The following is a 22,904-nucleotide window of genomic DNA, read 5'->3' as shown; positions in this document are numbered from 1 at the left end:
ATTGCCAAGAATAAAGCAAAAATAATTTGCAGGCGATGACGTTTACTTCTCGTTGCCACAGCGGATTATCTGAGCACACTCAGCATGAGCTCCGCCTCTCCCGCATCGGACAGCGAGCTGACGGGGCTGGACTGCTCGCCGTGGAGCCCGGCGGTCGAGCCGAGAAGAGGGGACGCCAAAGGGACGCTGTTGAAGGTTCCAACCACTACACCTCCCCGCGAGCAATGATCAAATAGACCTGCATTGTGGTTTCACCCTGTAATAACACCGTTTTCTGTAGGTGGCAGAGAGCGTTCAGAGTCTGACTCAGCTCCTCTACAGTCTGCAGGTGAGAAAAGACGACGCAGGTGCTGAATACACGAGTGACGGGGGTTAGTGACTGGTGATCAGGTGTGTCCTCCTTGTGTTGGCAGGCTGCCGTGACTCTCCAGGACAGCTGCTATGAAGTCCAGAAACTCCTCCTCCTGGAGGGAGAAAGACCTCAGCTCCGAACCCTCGCGTCCCTCCAAACCAGTCTGGTACGAGTCACATCACATCAATGTTCCATGAGAATTCAGTTCAATTCAATTCAGTTTATTTTGTATAGCCCAGTAGCACAAATTACAAATTGTCCTCAGAGGGCTTTACAATCTGTACACATACGACATCCCTATTTTTGGATCAGGAAAAACTCCCCAAAAATAACCTTAAACAGGGGAGTTGCCTCCTTTTCAGGAACTGGCGACCGGAAATATTGAACCAGGTTGTTTGCGTTTGTCGTCCAGGAGCAGGAGAAGCAGAGGAGCGTCGACAGGAAGAAAGAGGAAGTAGAGAAGAGGGGTTGGGAGAGGAAGAAAGAGGAGGTGGACGAGGTGCAGAAACTCCACGTGAAGCTGAAGCAGGTGCAGCAGCGCTGGGACAAAGAGTGTCTGGCCAGAGAGAAACAACAGGTAAGCCTCGGGCTGATGTGTGTCGCATGTACTTCTCAATTCTCTCACTTGTTTTGCCCTCGCCGCCTCTTTCTGTAGTTTTAGCGTCACACACGAAAAACCAAACGTCATGGTTAGCGTTGGACACGCCCATATCTCGTTTCTGATCATATCGCATCCAAGTCGACGCAGGTAAAAAGTTGATGAAGTGAAGAAATGATAGAAACGGTACGATGGATTCTGATGCAGCTTCGTCAACGTGAAAGAAAGTGAAGGTTGTCACATGATTTAAAAAAAAACAACTATTACCTATGAATTAATCTCTCCCTGGTCAGATGTGTTTTAGATATCAGTGTGTGATGTGCAGTGCTGCTCAGATGTTATTTATGTTGTGAAATTAATTTAACCACAGCCGGGAGTTGTACTTTCGGCTTACTGGCTATTTTTCTAAACATCTGCAACAACTTGATATATCGATAGAGGCAGAATTTTAAAAAGCGAAAATAATAATTATGATGATAATGTAAATATATATATATATATATATATATATATATATATATATATATATATATATATATAGTAATGATACAAAAATGTAAAAAGTTGACGTCCATCTTTAACTGTAGCACCTTTTTTAACAAAGTAAAAGTGTCAGCAGATGAAAATGTGCCTCTCTGGCTAGCTTTCAATAACAACAGTACAGAAAACACAAATACCAAGCACATGCAGGAAAGAAAACGTTAATCAAACGCACATAAGAATAACAAAATACACAATAAAATGAACCCATAAATAAGGAGTAGATCACTAAAAGTGTTACAATGTGGGTTGATCCATTAACTCTGCATATCTAACCCCAATATGAAGGTAAAGTAGCAGTAATGGCTCTGTGTGTGCTCCCAGTGCGAGCAGGAGAGCGTGCTGGAGCGGCGGGAGCAGCAGTGCCTCCTGGAGGCTGAGCGGCTGCGCTGCGAGCGCGAGGAGCTGGAGGCTCAGCTGCTGGAGTACCAGCACAACCTGGACCGGCTGAGGGAGGGCCAGAGGAGTGTGGAGAGGGAGAAGGAGAAGATCGAAGCCCAGCAGCGGCTGCTGCAGCGCTGGAGACACCACCGCCAGAGCAGCCTGCCCGTGACGATACGGCTGGATGGATACAAGGTAAAGGAAACGGGGAAGAGAGAGCGGGAAGTGGGGAAGGTACGGGGATGAACGAACGCTAACTGTTTCAACGCCCCAGGGGTCCAGCCACAGCCGCTCAGGCAGCCTGGATGGTAACTGTTCGCTGTACGAGAACGAGGCCGCCGTGTTGGCCTCCCTCCAGCAGAACCACTACCGGCGGCCCCCTGCCAACAACAACAACAACAACCAGCACCGGCGTCTGCTCTCCGCCGCGCCGACAAAGAACCACGACAGCCCGCCGCACGGCTCCAGCTACGCCGCTAACCTCGGCCTCAGCGCCAGCCTCTACAACAGCCTCAACACGCTGCTGAGCCAGGCACACGGCAAACAGCCTCCGGGTGGTCGGGCGTACCCAAACCACGGGAACCACCACGGCGGCCCCCGGCCTCCGAGTGAGCCCGTGCAGCCCTTCGGCGGCAGGGTCACCGCACAGCCACACGTGACCAACAGTAGTAAGTGTGCTCACATTCCTCCCCCCGTCACCCCGTCACCCTTACAGTGTGCCGCACAGTGAGTGACGGTTGGTTTCAGCTTCAGCTCCCTCCTTCTTCGCAGGCTTCAGCCCGCCATTGGAGAGGCGTTCCCCGGGTCCCTGGCGGTCAGAGGTCACCGGTCACAGACTCTACGAGGACGGCTACTCCACGTCTCCCTCTCTCACCCCACTCCTTCCCCCACAGGCCTACCTCTCTCTCGAAGGACAGAACGGGGAGGAGGGAGGCGAGGAGAACATTGTTTATCTCTGAGAGCCTCCGGGAAGGATGGAGCGCTAGAGCTGATGGGGGATCAGCTCTAGCTGATCTAGCTCTAGCTTTTTTGGGGTGGTGGGCCCCCAAAAAGGATACTTGCTTGTTTGTGTACATGTTTTCTACTCAAATAAGGGAATAGGGGGGAAGTATACGCGGATATATGTGTGCCTTTATCAGTGTACATTAATCGTTCTCTTCCGCCTCCTGAAACCGCTGTGCCTTCTTGCGAACCGATTCTTTGTAAATCAGCTTTGATACGCACGTTGTTGTTGTTGTTTTTTTTACTCCTACGCTGGTTCTTTTTAGTCTCCTTTGCACTCGTTTGATGGCAGAAGTGCATTCGTACCCAGAACACTGGGACCTAAAGCACCAGGATTATCAGGACAGAAGTAGTTTTCCCATGAGCACTTAAAAAAAGAAAATGGAGATATTTGAGAAGTCAATAGAGCCCGTCCCGTAGCTATGTATAGAGGGCCGTTATCTCCCCATGTGATCTTAAATAGTATTTATAAGGGATTGTGAGCATCTGAAAGACAGTAAAAGTATTCTGACATTATTGTATGAATATTAAATATATGTATAGTTTTATGGAAAGGCTACTACCTATGCACACTGTGTTGGAAGAGGAAGTTATATTCCTATTATTATTATTATTTCATTCACTTAAGTGCCAAAAATCCGATACCGTAAGTGTTTTGTGTAAAAGAGTGGCTGTGTGTTTTCTGTTCGTCTCCTTTTCTGATAATTTATTGTGTGTAAATTGCTTCACGCACTGTCGACACTGATGATGTTTTTGTTGTAATCCCTGTAATCATAATTGTCCCATATTAATATTGTGCTGTCTATAAAAACAAACAAAAACTACTGTGGCAAACGTCTGTGCTTTTCAGTGTATCCAGCGGTGCGTTCAAAGCAACAGCCGTCTGACGTTCCGTTTGTAGGACTTCCCGTGTGTGTGTGTGTGTGTGTGTGTGTGTGTGTGTGTGAGCAGCGAGTGTCACTCTGGTTTTTGCTTTCCTGCATTAAGAGGATACCAAGTTTCAGAATACCCTTCATTCACCGACTATGGTTTCATCTAATCTTTACTCTGGATCACAGGGGACACAGCTAGGAGACGGGTGAGTTTGTTTTGTTCAACATCTCCACATTAACACCTCTAAATCGCGTCCTGTTACTTTACGTGTGTGTTTGTGTGTGAGAAGTTTTGCAGCCGCCCAGCATCAGTCATCTGAAGGCCAACAGCGACGGGCTCAGCCTCTCGGTGGGCTGGCGGGCGAACCACAGCGGCTTAGTGGGCGACGTTTACGAGATCCAGATCGGCCGCGCTGAAAGCCACGCCGTCATTTACAACGTGAGCAGCCTGCTGAAGGATCTGTCGTCTGGGCTTTGTGCCCTTTTAAAGGCTCTGCGCCGTTGTAATTATTTATGGCATTATTGTATCTTATCCTTTCATCAGTGTTTCTCAACTGTTGCATGTCTGATGCAATGCACAGTCTACTTATTTTACTCACGTAAATCATCACACAGAGATGCCGCAGGAGAAGATGTCGTACCGTAACAGTGTTGGTGTTTTGCAGAAGAGTTCAAATAGACCATCAATTCAATTCAGTTTATTTTGTATAGCCCAATATCACAAATTACAAATTTGCCTCAGAGGGCTTTACAATTTGTACACATACGACATCCCTGTCCCAGGACCTCACATCGGATCAGGAAAAACTCCCCAAAAATAACCTTTCACAGGGAAAAAAGGGAAGAAACCTTCAGGAGAGCAACAGAGGAGGATCCCTCTCCCCGGATGGACAGATGCAATAGATGTCATGTGTACAGAATGAACAGCATTACAGAGTTACATAAACACATTACATGAATATGACAATGTATGAATGGAACTCCAATCCATGAAACAGAAGGAGGTAGAGAGGAGGGGGCGGGGCATCAGCAGGGCCAACGCGGGAGGCCGGCTCACCAGGCATCAGACACCTCCAGGTCCAATGGACCCTATGAGACGTGAAGTCACAAAGACTCCGGGGAGGAAGCAGAGTTAATAAGGTGCAATGGAGAGATGTAAATTCATCCATAAGGAGAGAGAGAAGATGAGATAGGTGCTCAGTGTATGATCAGAAGGCAACGCACCAATAAAATAACCATATTCCTCGACACAAAAGAGATTGGAAGAGCCGCATGGGCAAAATTCGCTATCTGCCAAGTGTGTGTTTCATGCTCATGTTTCTGGTATATCACCGCCGACGGATTCCATGTACCATAGTCCCACAGACCTGCCTCTGTTACCTGACGTTGGTGGAATTATTGCCCCTGTGTATTAATGGTGTGATCCCCTTCTGCACAGAGTGCTGAGCGGCTGCAGTCCCAGAAGGCTGGTGTTCATAGAGGTCCTGAACACCAGAGGGCCCTCGGCCCCGCCGCTCCAAGCAGACTACTGTTGGCAGTATGGACCGGCCCTCCAGCCAATCACATGCGTCACTAACAAGACTTATTTGCACACCGCGGGGGCGGGGGGGTCTCATGTCCACTGGAACCCTCCGAGAGTCTGCAGGAGTCGTGCGGTGTCGTATATGCGTACATCTCCAGCGAGAAAGACCACGCCCAAAACTGCTGACAGCTTTTCTGGAGTTTAGACTGTAAATAGACGCTTCGCATTTATGCCACGCGTCACATGTGATGAGGAGAGTGGTTCAAAGTGAAAGTGTGTGTACGATACCAGAAGAGGAACTCGCTTCAAAGGGCTGTGAGGCTTTCTTTCTGCACTGATAAGGGAGCTGAACGCAGGAACATCTGTACTTTTAACTTTCACCAATACTTATATGGTAATATCATATATTCTATATTTAACGTTCGGCCATTTGAACATGTCTTTGAAAGCCAACGTGGAACTGAGATTGTTCCCACAATGTGCCGCTCCATCAATAAACATGCAGGACCGGTTTATGGCCTTCAGCCGGTAACTTGTGTGTTGAGGCTTCTTTTGTGTGATCTGTTGAAACCGAGGTCCGAATTAAAGCTCGAGCTGACCGCTGTTATGAACCGTTTCATGAATATTGACAGTTTGTACGTGTGGACTAGTTGACGGTACATACACAAGCAATGTTTTACTGAACTGCAAGAACAACTTCTGTGTCGCGCAGCAGTTATTATTTAAAACATCATCTGTGACTGATCTATCTTCTCCAAACCATCGGGACCTGATGGATATGGAGAACGCTGAAGAATAAACTCTGTTACTTCACCAGGGTCCTTGGCTCGGTGCCATCCAAACCATCTTCCTTGATGTTTTTTTATGTAGAATGTAGAATGTCCCCTGCTCTTGACTTGGTTCAGTGAGCTCCACTCTGGTTTCTACAAGCAGAACTGGTTCTGGAGGGGGAAAAAAAGTAGCGTGTAACAAACTCCAGTGGGTTTCCTTTTACACTGGTACTGCAGAAGTCCACACACACACACATTTTTCCTCGTTTCATATGAAAAAAGGTTAAGTAGAAATACGCCACGTATCGAGAGAAACCATATTGAGTCGGACTTTGAAGTCTCACCAAATCGTGACCCAGTCACAGAAATGAGCATTCCTCTTTCCATTGCAATAAAGGAGAAGAAAAAAAAGAGTTGGTTTTATCAAGTCTTTCAGCAGTGATGACATCCTGAGTGGATTTCAACGCAGACAGCAGAGGACAAATATATAAAGACATTTCTAGATTTCCACAGCAGATGCTCGTGTCGAGGCGATTGGCTGAGTCGCCCTCAGTGACGCAGAGTTCACAGAAGAAGGAACATCAGGAACAGGCGTTTCACGTCAACATGGAGCTGATGAGGGACCAGCCTTCTGTGAGGCTGAGGGGAAAGGGCACGCACTGCGCATCTGACATTTGGATCCATTACGAGGATCTTCCTATGTGGTATTTTGTCACTGAGTTTTGTTTGACTATTGAGATCCTAAGATGACCTGGGAGCCGGTCTTTACTCGGACGGCCTCCGTTTCACGCTCACCCTGCTGTGCTTTCTGGGGAGAAAAAGAAAAAAGGGGAAACACAAATGAGTGTGTTCACTTTAAAAAGGTCATGTGTCTTTTTTTTGATGAGCTGGGATACAACGTCCAGATATGTCGGGTGAAACGAATGGCCGCTTAGCGGCTGCTGCGTCAACGAGACTTTGACATTTCCTTCATCACGTGAAGGGCGCACAGGTGTCTGAACCCCGTTTAAAAAGGCCACGCGGCTCTGGTTCAATACCGATAACATTGTTTGACTGGAGTTTACTGCGACGCCTCAAAGCCTCCCAGTCGGATGCCTGAAATTACCACCAACACACCGGAAGTCATTGTTGACTTATCTAGGCAAGATTACACGTTCTGTAAAGTGTTAAACAAACAAAAAAAGCAACTACAACAACAAATTGTTAATACAGACAGAAAAGAACTGTTTATTATGTGAAGTCTTTTTTTTTTTTTTTTTTAAATCCTCACACCAAATCCAGATCAAAACGTTTAATGCAGACCGTTAATACACTGATTTCTTTCCTTTTTAAATTTAGCACATTAATTGGACATTTTGACAGGAGAAATCGAAACAGATTATAGGGAAAAAAAAAACTTGGACACGCTTCACATTGGAATTAGTCATAATAGCATATACAAAAGGTCAATTTGACTGTCCTTCAAGAGGTCTCTGCAGTTATTATCAGCTTTTTTATTAAAGAGAGATTCTGCAGACATATTGCACAAAAGGTTTACACTGTAAAAGCAGAACGATCCAGATCACACACACACACACACACAACAGTCCTCACGCACAGGCTCTCAACATCGATGCTGTATATCGGCAAATCATACGCATGTACGGCAGAGAAACATCTAAAACACACAACCGAAGGCATCTTTATCTTAAACTGATCCGCCTTTCCTGAAGAAAGACATTACATACAAAAGCAAACAGAAAATTAAAGTCTGCCACGGAGTGTCTTACTGTAAGAGAGGGGGATGTGAAGTTCACTCAATTTGACGTCTGTCCTCTTTCAAATATGTCTCAGGAGAAGCTTCCCCAGAATCAACATCGGTGATTCCAGATTTTAGAGGTGCAGACGAGCCCCTGGCCTGCTTAAGTGTCGTAAGTGGACCACCAGAGTGATTAGAAAAACAGAAAACTAGTGTGGCTACAACGGATAGAGTAAAAGAGAATAGCATACGAGCCCTGTCCTCCTCATGAGACGGCATGGTCTCTAAAGAGGCCGGGGGTGAGGGGGTTTACACGTTAGCCACTCTACGATAAGGCTGCGTATGAAGAAACATCTCTACATTTCACATCACACTAAAGAACACTCAACCCAGAGTGGGAATGTTTTAAAGTTTCATTTAACACTGACACAAGTGAGAAAAAAAGAAAAAGAAATCAAAGACGTCATGTAACTTAATCCAAACTAGAATTTCTAAATCATCTTAGTAAAAAAAAACAACGCTGTGCTGTCTTGGGCTGAAGTTAAGAGTTATTGTCGAGGTCTACTGGAGTAATGATGGTAAATAAATGGAGCCACCGCGTGGCCATTGAAGAAAGAAAAAAAAAAACTAATCAGTTTGTGCTTTGACAGAAACTGAACCGAAGCGGGCGACGCATAGAATTAAATCCCCAAATGAGGCTGCGAGATTGTCAAGAGTTGCCCGTTCGAGAACTTTTAAGAGATGAGGTTCCATCAGAACAACATTAATTCCGACGCCACCTGAAACACGCCACGCTATGATGTCAGCAGCTGGTGTTGGAGCAGCACATGGATGTTTGAGAGGTTAAAAACTATTCAAAAGGGTACGTCTTCCCTCACGCCCAAACTCCTGTCACTCCTTCAGCCCCTCCCCCCCTACCCCATCAGTCGCAATCCAGCCATGGGAGACTCGACCACCGTAGCGCCCTCAGACTGGGCGCCGTCACATTCTTTGTGTCGCGAGCTGATGGCTGGTGCGTGATGGGAGATGTAGGAAGAGCAAAAAAAAGGCAGCGGGGGAGAGAGAGGCGTGTCCGCAAAGGACGAGGCAGCGACATCACATGACTTCACAGCACGAGTTCTGTTTCCGTGCCTGCGGAGGGGAGGAAACACAAACCGTAAGGCACCCGAGCAGTTGATGTGCCATTAAAACTTTCAATGCGGCGAGTGGTCAGCACTTACGGTCTTGTAGAAGGCCTTTGACTGGTTTCCCAGGTGCTCCGACTTTGCCACAAGGTCATCCAGCTTCTCCCCTCTCTCCAACAGACTCTCCATGGTGTTGTGCTGCGAAACATAAATGGTTGTTAGGTGCGAGGGCTCCGGAGATGCTGGGTAACATCTCTGGCACGTGTTGAGTTGTAGTGGATTTTATATACACATGCACATGTAGATAAGGTTATGTTTTAAATTAATACATACATAATTAATTGGAGAATATTCTGAGGAATGTATTATGAAGCATAAGAGAGGATCACTGTTTTATTATTCTGTTTGTTGATGACAAATGTAATGATTAATTGTATGATGCATGAGAATGGATGAATGTTTTATTGTTTAGACAATAGTTAAAAGGGATGTCGATTGAAACCTGAGATGTTGCTTTTATTCTGAAGGCAGGATAATAGGGTTTTATTCTGAAGGGGAACTTCCTGTCCTTGACCGGAAGTGTGTGCTTTGACCCCCGCTAGTTTATCAATTTGAGGCATTCTTTGAAGTGGCCAATGGAACTAACCCTCAGGTGTGAACCTTATGCCTTATGTTCGCTGGTCAGCGTAGCATGCTGTGTCTCTGAAAGGTATTTGCATGAATACCTCCACTAACCAATGGGAGCTTAGCTCAGCGAATACACTGCGAATAAAACTAATTGTAAGACGCGAATTGGGTCTCTTACGCGGTGACGCCAGACAGAAACTGCTGGCTACGCCAGGAGACTGTGGAAGCGAAGCCATGTGAGCGCGTCCGGGCCTGGACTGTGTGTGTGTATGTATACAGATGACTCTTGTTTGTTATGATTAAATAATGATTATTATATATCTCTGGCTTCGGAGCTTCTTCTTCCAAGCACCAGGTAGCTCGAGATTCTCTGAATTTTTTACAAACTTGGAGCCACCATTTTTGGTCGATACGGCAGATGTCACCATCTTGAGTATAAAGCTGTTGGGTCTTACCAAAATTATCTTTGTCTCATCCAGCTCTGCCTGCACTTTGGTCATTGCGTCGGCTTCTTTGGGATTCTGGGGAGTGAAAAAAAGAAAAAAGCTGTTCGGTAAACTGCATGACGATAATTTGTCATAAAACAAGATGTCATGTTGACCACAAACTCATTCAAGGCTCCCAAGGGAATCAAAACGTTTTCTTAGCACACATTCAAGAGTATAGTGACATCACAGGGTATTCTTTGACATGCTTTCTAATAAACGTGTTACAAACTGACCTGGTATTTAGAAAGGTGAATATCCAAGGCTTTGTAGTTTATGGTGTCAGGATTACCAGAGGGCCAGTCTATACTGTCTACTTGCCTGGAGAACTCCTCTAATACCTACAAAAAAAATATATATATATATGACATATGACAATCTGAATATCGAAGTTGACCACAAAATGGGCGATGACGATGCGTCCTTATTTCCACGTTCTTGTGCACACCTTGTCGAGCAATGTGAAACAGACTCTCTGTGGGTATTCGGTATCTGCGATGACCACGGCGCTGAGGTTGTCATTTCTCACATACACATGGCACAGGTACTCTGAGGTGGAAAGAGAAACCAGGTACAGAGTGAACCAAACAAAAGTGTGGTACGGGTTAACCCAGAGCAAGAAATGCAGAAGTAAAAGTGATGGATTTTGAAACAGGTGTTCGTAAAACAGCACAGCCACAACGCATCTGTGTCTTCCTTGTCTGAATACCTGACATTTACGAAGCACGGGGAAACGTGGGGGATGATGGGAGATATGCAACAACGGGGTCTCTGGAACGAAGCAGGGATGCAGCCTGTTACACTCCGTGCATCGTAACCACTTTGCCACTAGGATGCCCCCTTGTATTGTGCAACAGAGCGAGTGCTGAGGCAGTTCAAAAAACTTCCAACACTGTTTGAAACTCTCAGATTGGGCTGAACCTGTTCATTTTTGTTGTTGCTGTATTTCTTTACCTTGTTCTTTGATGGAGGCACGACTTCCTTGTGACGTCCGTTCCACAATCAAGGCACTGGTGAAGGTCATAAACTCCTGAACACTAAAAAACAACAACGATACAAAGGTTAAGTCTCCCAGAATGGCCATGCAACATTATCGAGACTAAACCCTACAGTGTGGCTTTGTAATCAAATAACAGAATTTGCTGCAAAAAAACAACAACTACTGACTGCATAAGAACATGAGAACCACAAGTTAAAAGACACATTCAACATGTTGTCATCGGTCAGATGCTGGTTGCATTCGGTCGGACCCACCTGGAGCGCTGGAAGAAGCTGAAGGAGGAGAGGTCAAAGGCCGACTTGAGGAGGTTGGCTTTGGTCGCTCCTTTATGATGGATGCTGAGGCTGTAGAGCTTCATGTCGCCGCCGTACGAGTTCCGCTCAGTCAGTCGCAGCAGTCACGGTCACGCGGCCCTTCTAATTCTAATCTGGAAGATGACATGAGAGCATTACATCCCTTATTATGCAGCTCAGCCGGCTAGCTAGAAACACGAAGTTATATCTGACAAGTTCTAACGTTAGCTTAGAAGTGAAAGTAGCAGATTTATGAGCTACCAAGCTAACCAACTATCTCTAGTGAACAGTTATCAACAAACAGGCACTGTGACAGTTAGTAGTACACACTTGCCACGAGGTAGTGAGTGCGTAAACGCAGTTTTTAAACTTGCATAGCTAGCGTTAGCTTAGTTTCTGACTTCGAGTCCAGTTAGCACAGCCTGTGTAGGAGAGGCTAGCTCCAGGTCTCCGCGAGGCCTCTGATCATTTACCAGACAATTCAACAGCAAACTGGTTGATTCCCGCCAAAACCACCGAATAAACCTTCTCTTCCGCATAAACTAAGGTTCGTAGACGTGTATAAAAGAACGCCCTCGACCTAATCTCAAAGTAGGTACGGCTAACCAAGTAGTTTTCAATATGCAGTTCGACGACCAATCACCACGTCACGATCCTCATGCGGTCCAGCGGGCTATTTGGTCCGGTTGGAAACAAACACGGCGACGCGTTCACGGTTCCGATGGGTTACCAGTTAAAGTTGGTATTAAAGTATTTGATGATTGACAAGTCAGTGGATGATCTTGTACTTTTAAATAACATTACATATTCAAGAATTATTTTATAAAAAGAAAAGGTTAAACTGCTGCAGCGAGACCTCATCATGAAAATATGTGGTAACAAGTGTTACCTGCTTACATTCAGGTTTACCTGTAAGTCCAGGTAGTTACAGAATGTGGCTGTCGGTAGTTGTTAACGAGTGTTACCTGCTTACATTCAGGTTTACCTGTAAGTCCAGGTAGTTAATGAATGTGGCTGTCTGTAGTGTTAACAAGTGTTACCTGCTTACATTCAGGTTTACTTGAGGCAAATGAAAGGGAAGTTAGAAACTGTCTCCACTGAGTGTTAACGAGCGAATTCGAAATACAAGAAATAACTATCGACATCTCTCTATTCTTTGCATTAATATAGACTATTATTTATTTTTTCTCCATTGAATGGTATATTTGACACTAAACTAGTTCATCTTTATCTCAGTGAGTGTCCAAATGAGCATAAAATATCACTATGACCCTGAAATTCTGTCTCTTGTGTTATCATATACTGAATGCAAGCACAACTACAGGTTAAAAGATCAGGACTCTCAGTAGCTCGTTGCGAGTTCCTACCAGGATCTCCGTGGAGGTAATCACGCTTCCCCTTGTGTCTTTGTCGTCGTACTCTTCCGTGTGGATTATCTCTATGGTCATTTCGAGTGGATTATTTTCTGTTCAACATTCAAGTGGATTACCTGGTGAGAGTTTTTTTCCCTTCCCCTGGATTACAAGCAAGTTTTTTGGTTTTGTTGGGTTTGATGTTCAATCACCCATGGACTAAGGGGACACTTTGTGTTTTTTCCAAGTGACTTGTGCTCAAATAAACTACGCCGTGTGTTCGGCTAAACTGAGCTTTGCCTGTTGTCGTGCGCTTGGGGTCAGAGACAAACCATAACAAAAACGACATACTCCATGTCACAGCACAACCTATCCATCTAGGATATACCGTGACTTCAAGATATTGGCATACATATTATAAATTGCTGATCCCCAAAAATAACATTGGAAAACCTTATCAGAGGCAGACAGCCTCCAATCTACAGGACATTTGATGTCGAGTGGAGTCTTTCTCCACGGATGTAACTTATGCAATTGATCAGTGCTGAAAAGATTGATCAATAAGACAATCAACAGAAATACTGTTTTTTATCATCTATTCACAAGCATGGACACTTGCTGGTTCCCTCTTTGTGTCAGTGTGCTGCTTCTCCGCATTATATAATTAATTGTTATTTAGGTTCTGTTAACTTCCTAAAGAAGTCAGCTCGAGGAAATTGATTTATAGACCTATGGATATTAAAAAAATGTATACAAGTTATCTGTGGAACCAAAACAAAGTGCTTGTGTGAAAGAGCATCATGAAACTGGTGAGGAACTAATTGGTAAGTTGTGTAAGATCCAGAAGACTGACCCTGGCCCTAAAACGGGGAACATATGAAGATACATTGATTTTGCATTAATTAAGGTACTCAGACCTTAATATTATTTACTTTGGTGGTTTTACTCGAATAGCTCTCAACACGAGTGATAAGAAACCCAAACAATGGTGAGATGAGCGTACCTACAGGTGGTTGGAGGGTCTGAGCAACACACGGGTCACCAGGTCGCTGTGTCCCGCAGGTCGTGCACGCCGCAGTCAAGCCAGGGCGTAGGTTTGGTCTCAGCAATGGTAGGGACACTAGAAATTAGAACATTTAAAATAAATCTATCATTTTAATTAGACAGGGCCTTGCCTCCTGCTGTGCTTTAGCCATTGCACGTAGTATTTGGGTGTGAACTGGTGTTTTCTCCAATGCATTTGTTGCTACAGCATGATGGTGTGCTTTACTCTCTTGATGGCGATTCAAACTTCTAATGGCATTTTTCCAATTACTAAAACCATTTAAGCAGAAATCTGGGACTTTTTTTTATGGTGTATGCTTTGACACACTCAAAACAAAGTACCCTTTTCAATGTAAGACCTCACCTGAAGCCCTGATGGTCCAGTTGCTGCTTCCTCAAGCTGCACTACACCTGCACTGAGTTTCTGAGTTTCCTGAATGCATCTCAAAAGGATGCAGGTTTGCACTGTGTGGGTAGTTAGCCTGTTAACGTTACTAGCTAACCCTAACAACGACCCGGGGCTTCTTGATAGCTACTTACCCTCTGGGTGGTGAACAAACTTCGGATATCTCTTTTCTTTTTTGGTGGGATTTTCCTAACTACAAAGCACAACAGTGTCAACATATCAATGCTGAGACCAAACGAAAATACTAATATGAGGGTTTATTATTTCCTGGCGTATTTAGTAGCTTACCGTGACTCTGGCCAGCTCTCTTTCTGCAAGTTACGATTCACGGTGTTTCTGACTCCAGTCAATTACATGACAGCATCTTGTCTCGCAGGCTCGAGGGCGCTTTAGAAAACGTGGAAATGTATTTTGCACATGATATAGATAATAATACGAATGAGTTTGCAAATATATTGTGCACAATTATTTTTTCAAATTAACCACATATTGGTGGGGACAATTGTGTCTTTCCCAAAACGTGACTAGTCCCTATGGACCAGATGCAAACCTACGCCCTTGATACTCGCGCTTGGCACCACTGTTCGTTGCATTATTTTACGAAATGTCAGAGGGCATACAAACAAAATTAACTGTGAAGAAACAAAACAACAACAAGTGTAACCGTTAAAACGCCATATCCTCCTCTCTCTTTCCATCTTTCCAGAGTCAAGACCAGTGCCGTAATGGAAACACATGAGGCCATCCATCCATCCATCCATCCATTTTCAATACCGCTTATCCTCATTAGGGTCGCGGGGGCGCTGGAGCCTATCCCAGCTGACATAGGGCGAAGGCAGGGGACACCCTGGACAGGCCGCCAGTCCATCGAGGGCACGTGTAGGGACATACAACCATTCACTCTCACATTCACACCTATGGGCAATTTAGAGATCAATGAACCTGCAGCATGTCTTTGGACTGTGGGAGGAAGCCGGAGAGCCCGGAGAGAACCCACGCTGCCACGGGGAGAACATGCAAACTCCACACAGAAGGACCGCTCCGACCGGGAATTGAACCCGCGGCCCTCTTGCTGTGAGGCGACAGTGCTAGCCACTACACCACCGTGCAGCCCACACATGAGGCCCCCCTGCAGAATAACCCTGAGAGGGCCCCCCCCATATGTAAGGGATAATGTATTGTCCGGCGGTCATTATCCAAAGATAAACGAACAGGACCCAAGCTTTTCTTTTGAGGGAAATGTATTCAATCAGAAAAAACAGCTCAAACAGAGAACAAATGTATTCTAACGGCCCAACAATAACACCAGTCCGAGTAGCAGGAGGCCCTAGTGGTTGCCTGTTATGATTGCCTTTACAACTATTATTTAAAACTTATAAAACCAGTTTAAAATACTTTTTATTATTGTGTAGCTTTATATGAGAGAGACAACTTTGAGGGATATCTTAATGTTATTACGTAATGTAATATTATTTATTTATTACATTATTCGGCCCAGATTCGGCAGCCATCATCGGCCAGAGTCGATGATGGCTGCCGATAAACCGGTTGCCATGTCTCAGACAGAATCTGCCCATGTCCGTAACAGCTACACCTGGGCCAGACATGGCAACAGTGAAATGTGCCAAAGGTGGCTCACATTTGGCCGCATCGAGCCGGAACACAGCCGAGTCAGCCGACACTTAGCCGCACTACGGCCGAGTCGGCTGGCTAGTGTTGGATTAAAAAAAATAAAAATAAAAAATTGCCACGCGAGGCATGCGGGGGTGATCTCTACGGGCCTGGTCCAGACTCTGACTTCAACCGCAAATCCAAGGACTCCCTGTCCAGTGGCATCCATCTCACTGTGGCCTCTGACGACACGGTGTCCAATGACGCCGACCCGCCACACCTGTCCTCTGTGGACCTTGCCGCTCCTCAATTTCCAGGGGCCAAACCGCTTCCTGGACTGCTGCGTGTCAGCCAGCGCTTCCCCTCCCTCCCTGAGCACCTGGAGACGCCCACACAGATGCAGGAGATCCAGAGGCATGTCTTGACCCTGTCCTACCAGCTGGCAGCTAGAACACCAATTACCAACACCACCCAAACGCCTGGTCCTTTGGACGGGACAGCCATACGTTCCCCTCTCTGTGACTTCCCCTTTCCTCCCTTCAAACCTCCTCTGTCCTGTTCAGATGCTGCTGCAGGGCGTGGGACGCCTTGCCTTCCACGTCACTGAGGGTTCAGAGTGACTCCTGTTTCTTGCGCACAGAATCCTGCGCTCCTTCACAGCCGAGGTCCTGAGGATAACATTATTCACACCCAGCAAGTTTGGCAAAGACATACTACATGCGTCATGCAGTCGCTGGATCCCAAACCAAGGTTTCTTTAAGGAGAGGTGAAGTGTCACGGACTAGTATGTACTAAGTATGTAGTACTAGACATGTTTCACAAGTGAAGAATTATCTGCATCCACTTTGTATAAGAATCGACCAATTAGACTTGAGCTTAGAGAAATGTAATCATTTATTTGAATTTGAATTTATTTCCCTAATATTAGAGATGTATCGGCTTATGAACAATACATCTGGTAAATGTAATAAACTATGAGTGATATAAGTTAGAGGCACACTTTTGTTGTTTTGGTGTATGTTCAACAATATCAAAAGGCATACTGTAGCTGTCTGTCACCCTGAAGGATTCAAGGCAGTGTTGGAGAAAAGTGTCATTTTCATCTCATATTTCATGCACGACATTTAGACACGATTTAGACTTGTGATCATGAGAAGGTTATTGCGACATACACAGCCAAGCAGAAGAGAAAATCTTCATTGTTTCTTATACCTTTCCACGTATCGCTCTTACGGGTTCGTTTCGATCATGACCGCTTTGCTCGGTTCCCCCTGTGTCTGTGTCTGTTTCTGTGCATCTGCTCTGCTCCACTCTTCTTTGTGGTTTCATAATGCATCTGATGTGTTTATCATTGTGCCAACATTAGAGGACGTGCTCTCGACTTCTCTAAACGGAAACAGGTAAAAGGGAAAAAGTGCAGAAGTTTGCTTGGCTTTGTGAAGTGGACGCACAGAAAAGTTGCCTCAAGGCGTCCTGTGTTTGAGACGATTTTCCAGTTCCAACCACGAGGTGAATGTTATGACTTTTTAAGCATTTGTAGTTCGGTGTGGCTATGCGAAGCAGCAGGCTCATAGAGCCTTGCTGCAGGAAGCCACACTGCATGCTCTCCTGCGGGCTTGTTTTTATTCGGTGTGGCTATGCCAGTGGTTCTCAAACTGTAGGGCGCGCCCCTCAAGTGGGGCGCCGAGGTATTACAGGTGGGGCGCGGGGGACATATTACAAAAGTATGTGTAAATGTTTGCGTTACGGTTACGCCGTTAACAGGAGGTCCAAGATCCTTTAATGCTGCGTTGTGAACACATGGTAAAATATGACCCATGTGTGTGATAAAACATTTAATAAAACACAATATTATTTTAGCTGTGATTTGAACCAAATAATTACACATTTTATATTTTAAATGTTTATTTGTCACTTTGTCACACTCACACCTCTTCACTTGGCCCTCCTGTCTGATGTCCTCATGTGGCTGGGTGGTGGCAGTATTTAATTTTTAACCCACATCTTCTCATTGCCTCTATAATATGCATTTGGAGGGTGCCCTCCATGCGCCTCTGGCATGACAAGCTCTTTGCCCAGCTCCTCGATGAATAGCTGCAGTGCATTGGTCACACCACCCATGTACTCAGGGTGTTGTGCAGTGCAGTTGGAGGCATGAGGGTGGCAATATCCAGCACATTGTGCCAGAGCACCATGGGCCACCTCCGTGTTCTCCGCTTGCATGTGTAGGTGCGAACCATCTGATCCGTTGTGTCCACTCCTGATTTTGTTCGGTTATAGCACTGGGTCACTTCTGGTTTCTTCTTCACACTGTTTCATCCACTGCTCTGTCGTCATGCATGGTGTTCAGGAGGAAAACACCTTCCCCTTTTTCGGGACATAGCTCACCATGATCATGTTGCCACTGAATCCAAATTTGGAGCAATGCTTCTCCCTCGATTTGGATGGCTTCATGACGAGCGTATGTCCATAAATTCTACTTTGTCAACGCATCTCCACTCTTTCTCTTTTGCTGCTGCTGCTCTTCGTCCCTCTAACTTGGTGCATTTCAGAACCTCTTCAATGATGTTGTCACCGATAAACAAATCCCAGCCATCTTTTGGTGAAATGGTTGTTGAACATGAAAAGGTCTATTGGCCTGGGTCTGAGTTTCCTCTTCAGAGCACTCATCAGGCGAGTCTTCAATCTCATCCAAGGAGTCTTCTTCATCTCGGAGAGATGGATTTCTAGAAACGCCCACAACTCCAGCTTGACCCTGTGGTACATAGTCTAGGTCATCAGCATCAGATATCTCAGACTCAGGATCAAGAATTGCTGCATCTTCCTCACCTTGTTCTTCATGTAGCATCTCCATGACCATTTCAGCTGTAAATCTGAAATGACCGCGACAAGCCATACTAAAACACTTTCAATAAAGAAGATCTAAATAATATTTTCAATCAGTTGATCAAGTACACAGTATACAGTTCTATTTCAAGTTGTATTTTGTTGACCTAGCTGACATTAGCTAACATTAGCTATCTAGAATAGAATGTCATGTTGACCTATATATATATATATATATATATGTATATATATATATATATGTGTGTGTGTGTGTATGTATATATATATATATATATATATATATATATATATATATGTGTGTGTGTGTATATATATATATATATACACATATATATATATATATATATATATATATATAATGTGTGTGTATATATATATATAAATGTATATGTATATATATATATATATATATATATATATATATATATATATATACACATTCATTCATTCATTCTCGGGTTATCGTGAATTCAAAGGGGTAATTGGAGTGACGTGTTTCACTCAATGGGAATACGATCAGGTTGGAGTTCAGCGGCCGCTGCCCGATTGAAAAGATGCAAACCCGGGTCTTAACATTCAAAGTGTGCCGTGCCTCCATCAGAGGGTCAAGTGACCGGCCTGGAGACGGTTACAAAGCCATTTCTAAAGAGTTTGGCCTTCACCAATCCACAAAGTCAACACCACTGTTACTCACCCCGGTAGGTTGCTGTTAAACGCTGAACAATAAAGGTGTGGAGAGTAGAGAGGAGGGATCAAACCTTGAAATTAGTAATGGTGGATGATTACGCATGAATAATTACTACATCAAAACATTTTTTTATGGACTTGTCTTTTGCTTGAGAAAATCAATTTTCCATTACTACAATTCAGATGGCAATATTGTACTTTTTAGTCCACTACATTTGGCAGTATACCTTTCAGATTAAGATTCTACATTAAAAGATGAAAGATTATGATTTGATGAAATACAATTCACTGTTAACAATTAAACCTGTAGTTCCCGACCATTTTGGATGTCTGCGAGTTGTTCGCAGTGAACCAAAAATAGATTCCCCCTCAAATGAGTATGAGGCCCGAAGATGTAAAATCATCCAATATGTTTAACTTAATTAAGTACACGATCTGTTATTGATTTGAAATGAGTTATTGATTTGAAAGCGATCACCCTTTGTATTATAGAAGAAACTTGGGGTTGAAATTAAAGACACACACACACACACACACACACACAACCTGCCAAACGTGGAAAATAAAACAAAGGTTTATCATTTGCAAAACATTTGATTGTAGAAATTAGAAATGATATGCCATCCTGTCTATAAAGAACGCATGCGTGCACTCTCACATCACCAAAGTACCGGAGTTGGAAAAGGATCCCCTGACCACATTGGGGGTATAGCTCAGTGGTAGAGCATTTGACTGCAGATCAAGAGGTCCCCGGTTCAAATCCGGATGCCCCCTCTTTATACACATTCTTTGGCCTTACGCTGTATCAGAGCAGCAATACTGATAATGCTTATTATTAATAATAATAATTAGAAACTGGCATCTGTAAACCAACTTGGCAACGTCAGAAAGCAATACATCATGATTGTTCCTGGGACACGGAGGAATACAATTTATTAGAGCATTATTTATAAATAATAAACTTCATGAAAAAGCTACAACATGAACACTTGTCTTACCAACATCTCTAGTTGATATATTTATATGTATGTACATTGTTACCTTGTAATGGCATGGTTGGTGTGCGACACTCCAAACACGCTCAGAAAGTTCACTCGTGACCTCATCCTTGTCTTGAAAGCAGTGGGACGAAGACTAAAAAACCAAGTCAGAAATCTGAAACAAGAAGGAGTTCCTCTTCTTCACACAAGTGTTCGTGGTTTTAGACACGCAGGATCTCCAAGCAGTTGTTGTAGCAGATGGCGATCCAGTCCGGCTGCGTGGACGCCCACTGCACGTTGTTGATCTCCCCTTCAGAAGTGTAGGCCAGGATGGGATCCTCAATGGCTCGTGGCATCTGCTGGATGTCCCAGATCAGAGCCTGGTGGTCGTCGGCTAAAGAAACAAGACACACAAAGAGGACATCAAGAGTTATTTCAGACTGAGAGAGCAGGAAAATGCAGCCGATTACAGATAAAGTTAGGCCTTAAGGTCCCTTATCTTTGAAGGAATGCAACGTTTTGGTCGTCAATCAAAAAAGGCAGAGGTGAATGATGAGTTTAACGTGCGTCTTTTCTAGCCTCCGTTTTTCCCCCTTATTATATCCCACCATCTGTAGGGGCCTTTACCTGCAGTGCAGATGTGACATGACGAGTGGTGGGCCCAGGCGATGCCGTTGACACAAGGCACACACACATCCAGGATGACCACCTATCAAATAAAGTAGCGATGTCAAACATTGGTTAACTGTCAAGAAACAAATATTTCATGCCAGCCAGAAGAAAAAAAAAAACAACCAGAATCATTTCTGAATTCATATAAAAAAGAAAAGAAAAGAAAAAGCTTCTTTGGCTAACCAATCGGCCCCCTCAGAGGCAAACATATCTCTGCCGCCTCCTGCTCGGCTGAACGCGATGTCATACACCTGCACAGACACAAGAGGACATTGATTGAAATATTATTCGAGGCCGTGTACACGCCGGGCTTCATTTTAGCATACAGACACCAACACACCTCTTTGTCATGAGCAATCAGCTGGGTCTTCACATGCCCAGACACCAGGTTGACGCGTCTCCAACCCCCAGATGGTGCAGGTGGTGTCAATGCTCGAAGTACCTGCAGGACGGACCAACATCTTCACTTTTCCAAATGAAAGAGCCATAAAGACCAATCGATATCCCGCCAACTATTTACCGTAGCGTGGATTCCTTAGCCAGCAGATTAGGATCTTGTTTCGCCAACCTGCGCCGACAAATCCAAAAGAATTTGGCAGTGAGGACACTTCTCAAAACAACCGCTTTGTCCATGTCGATGTGAGCGATTCACAAACTGATGCCACCCCCACCGCATAAACTACAGCTGAGGAGGATTCACAATTGACAGATACATACGTCTTTTTGAAGTGCAGTCATAAACTATTATAGTTCACATGGCCAGACAGTTATGAAAGTGGTTCACTGATGTATGTTCGATGTTGTATGGGCTTATACTTAAATAAATATATACAAGTATGGAGAGAGACTGTATGACATCACAGATGGCTTTGACCTCATCAAACTGCTCAATTCAAAGAGTTTAGAGCTGATCGTTTAAGTGACATCACACTGCTCGATCTCGTGTAGATGTGCTGGATTCTCTGAACTTGACCATGGACGAGAACAAGGAGAACCAGACTCCAGAGAGCGTGCAGCAGCAATGTGAACTGGCCTGGGTACAGCAGTCCAGTCTGGACCAGGAGAGAGAAGAACAGGAGCTACAACAGGCTCTGGCTCAGAGCCTCCAGGAGCATGTAAGACCACATGACATCTGCGGAGGGCCGTCCTTTAAGACTGGAGCTACGGTGCTGCGTCTAAATACTATCGTAGCACCATGATTCCATGAACTTACCTGTATCTAATATGCAGTTGCACGGCCAAGTTATTAGTAGTAGTTCCATTGTTAACTGCAAAGTCCATAAAATAACTAATAATTCGTGGTCAACTCTGGTGACTCCTTCCCCCCCAGATCACATGACATCTGCACAGGGCTTTTAAGACGGAAACTTTAAGTAAACAAAAAAAGTACACACTTCAGTATAAGAATACATTGTATGCGCTGTAATATTTCAGAAATCATCATTCTTGGCACTGCTACTCTATCATTATACAACACCAGTCCTTCTGAAACTGTGAGGTGATGTCTGGAAGTGTAGTAGTCTTTTACCTTGTCAGCACCTTAACAGTACACTTGGGCCACCCCGACATCACGTAGTGTTGAACCATCTGCAGTTCTGCGTCCTGTAAGCTCTGCTGTTGGACCATGTCGAGCTTGGTGGGTGAAATGGGCCACAACTCGTGGATTGCTTTCTCACAGGCTTCTATTTCACTGGTCGGCTCTGCGATTTCCTGTATGACAGTAGCCTGGGGATGTTTAGACCAGCGGTTCTCAAATGGGGGTTGTGCGTGTGATTTATAAAAAAATCCATTAAGAAATCCTTTATAAATAGTTATTTAATAAATATTCAATACAATATAAGTGTAAGCTCATAAATGGAATTGTATATATTTTATATTACATCAGACACTGATGGCACAGCACTGTGTATTGATGAGAGGATGAAAACAGAGCTACAGACGGGCCTACAACGACAAGAATAACGTCAGAACTCTACCAGACCTTCAGCCTGGAACCAGCGT

General features: G+C 44.6%; 2 protein-coding genes and 1 non-coding gene across 8 annotated transcripts in view; 2 read left to right on the top strand and 1 right to left on the bottom strand.

The window, feature by feature from the left end:
* LOC117735839 (rho guanine nucleotide exchange factor 28-like) overlaps positions 1-4,273 on the top strand; it is a 33,099-nt gene extending 28,826 nt beyond the window's left edge. The window contains 7 exon segments of the mRNA XM_034540727.1: positions 62-195; positions 281-328; positions 414-518; positions 765-929; positions 1,815-2,066; positions 2,146-2,539; positions 2,643-4,273. Of these exon segments, the coding sequence (XP_034396618.1) occupies positions 62-195; positions 281-328; positions 414-518; positions 765-929; positions 1,815-2,066; positions 2,146-2,539; positions 2,643-2,830 (1,286 nt within the window). The 3' untranslated portion in view covers positions 2,831-4,273.
* Positions 4,274-7,240: 2,967 nt separating this feature from the next.
* Positions 7,241-11,992, bottom strand: ykt6 (YKT6 v-SNARE homolog (S. cerevisiae)). 6 transcript variants are annotated; one of them, XM_034542156.1, is made up of 8 exons: positions 11,778-11,972; positions 11,266-11,438; positions 10,966-11,048; positions 10,460-10,560; positions 10,248-10,352; positions 9,982-10,047; positions 8,996-9,097; positions 7,241-8,906 (listed from the first exon to the last, which is right to left on the bottom strand). In XM_034542156.1, exons 2-8 carry the CDS (start codon positions 11,367-11,369, stop codon positions 8,871-8,873), a joined length of 597 nt encoding a protein of 198 aa, XP_034398047.1. In that variant the 5' UTR covers positions 11,370-11,438; positions 11,778-11,972; the 3' UTR covers positions 7,241-8,870. The 6 variants fall into 6 exon arrangements, with proteins under 6 accessions (XP_034398047.1, XP_034398050.1, XP_034398051.1 ...); XM_034542159.1 differs by having other exon boundaries at positions 7,299-8,906; positions 11,911-11,992; XM_034542160.1 differs by having other exon boundaries at positions 7,299-8,906; positions 11,948-11,974.
* A 7,961-nt stretch (positions 11,993-19,953) lies between these two features.
* Positions 19,954-20,025, top strand: trnac-gca. Its single transcript has one exon. It is a non-coding gene; the product is annotated as a tRNA-Cys (tRNA).
* The last annotated feature ends 2,879 nt before the right edge of the window (positions 20,026-22,904 follow it).

The sequence above is a fragment of the Cyclopterus lumpus genome, chromosome 9 (genome assembly GCF_009769545.1).
Source record: "Cyclopterus lumpus isolate fCycLum1 chromosome 9, fCycLum1.pri, whole genome shotgun sequence".
In the NCBI taxonomy this organism is placed as follows: Eukaryota; Metazoa; Chordata; class Actinopteri; order Perciformes; family Cyclopteridae; genus Cyclopterus; species Cyclopterus lumpus.
The sequence above is the reverse complement of the archived record's forward strand: the minus strand, read 5'-3'. Positions and strand labels throughout refer to the sequence as shown.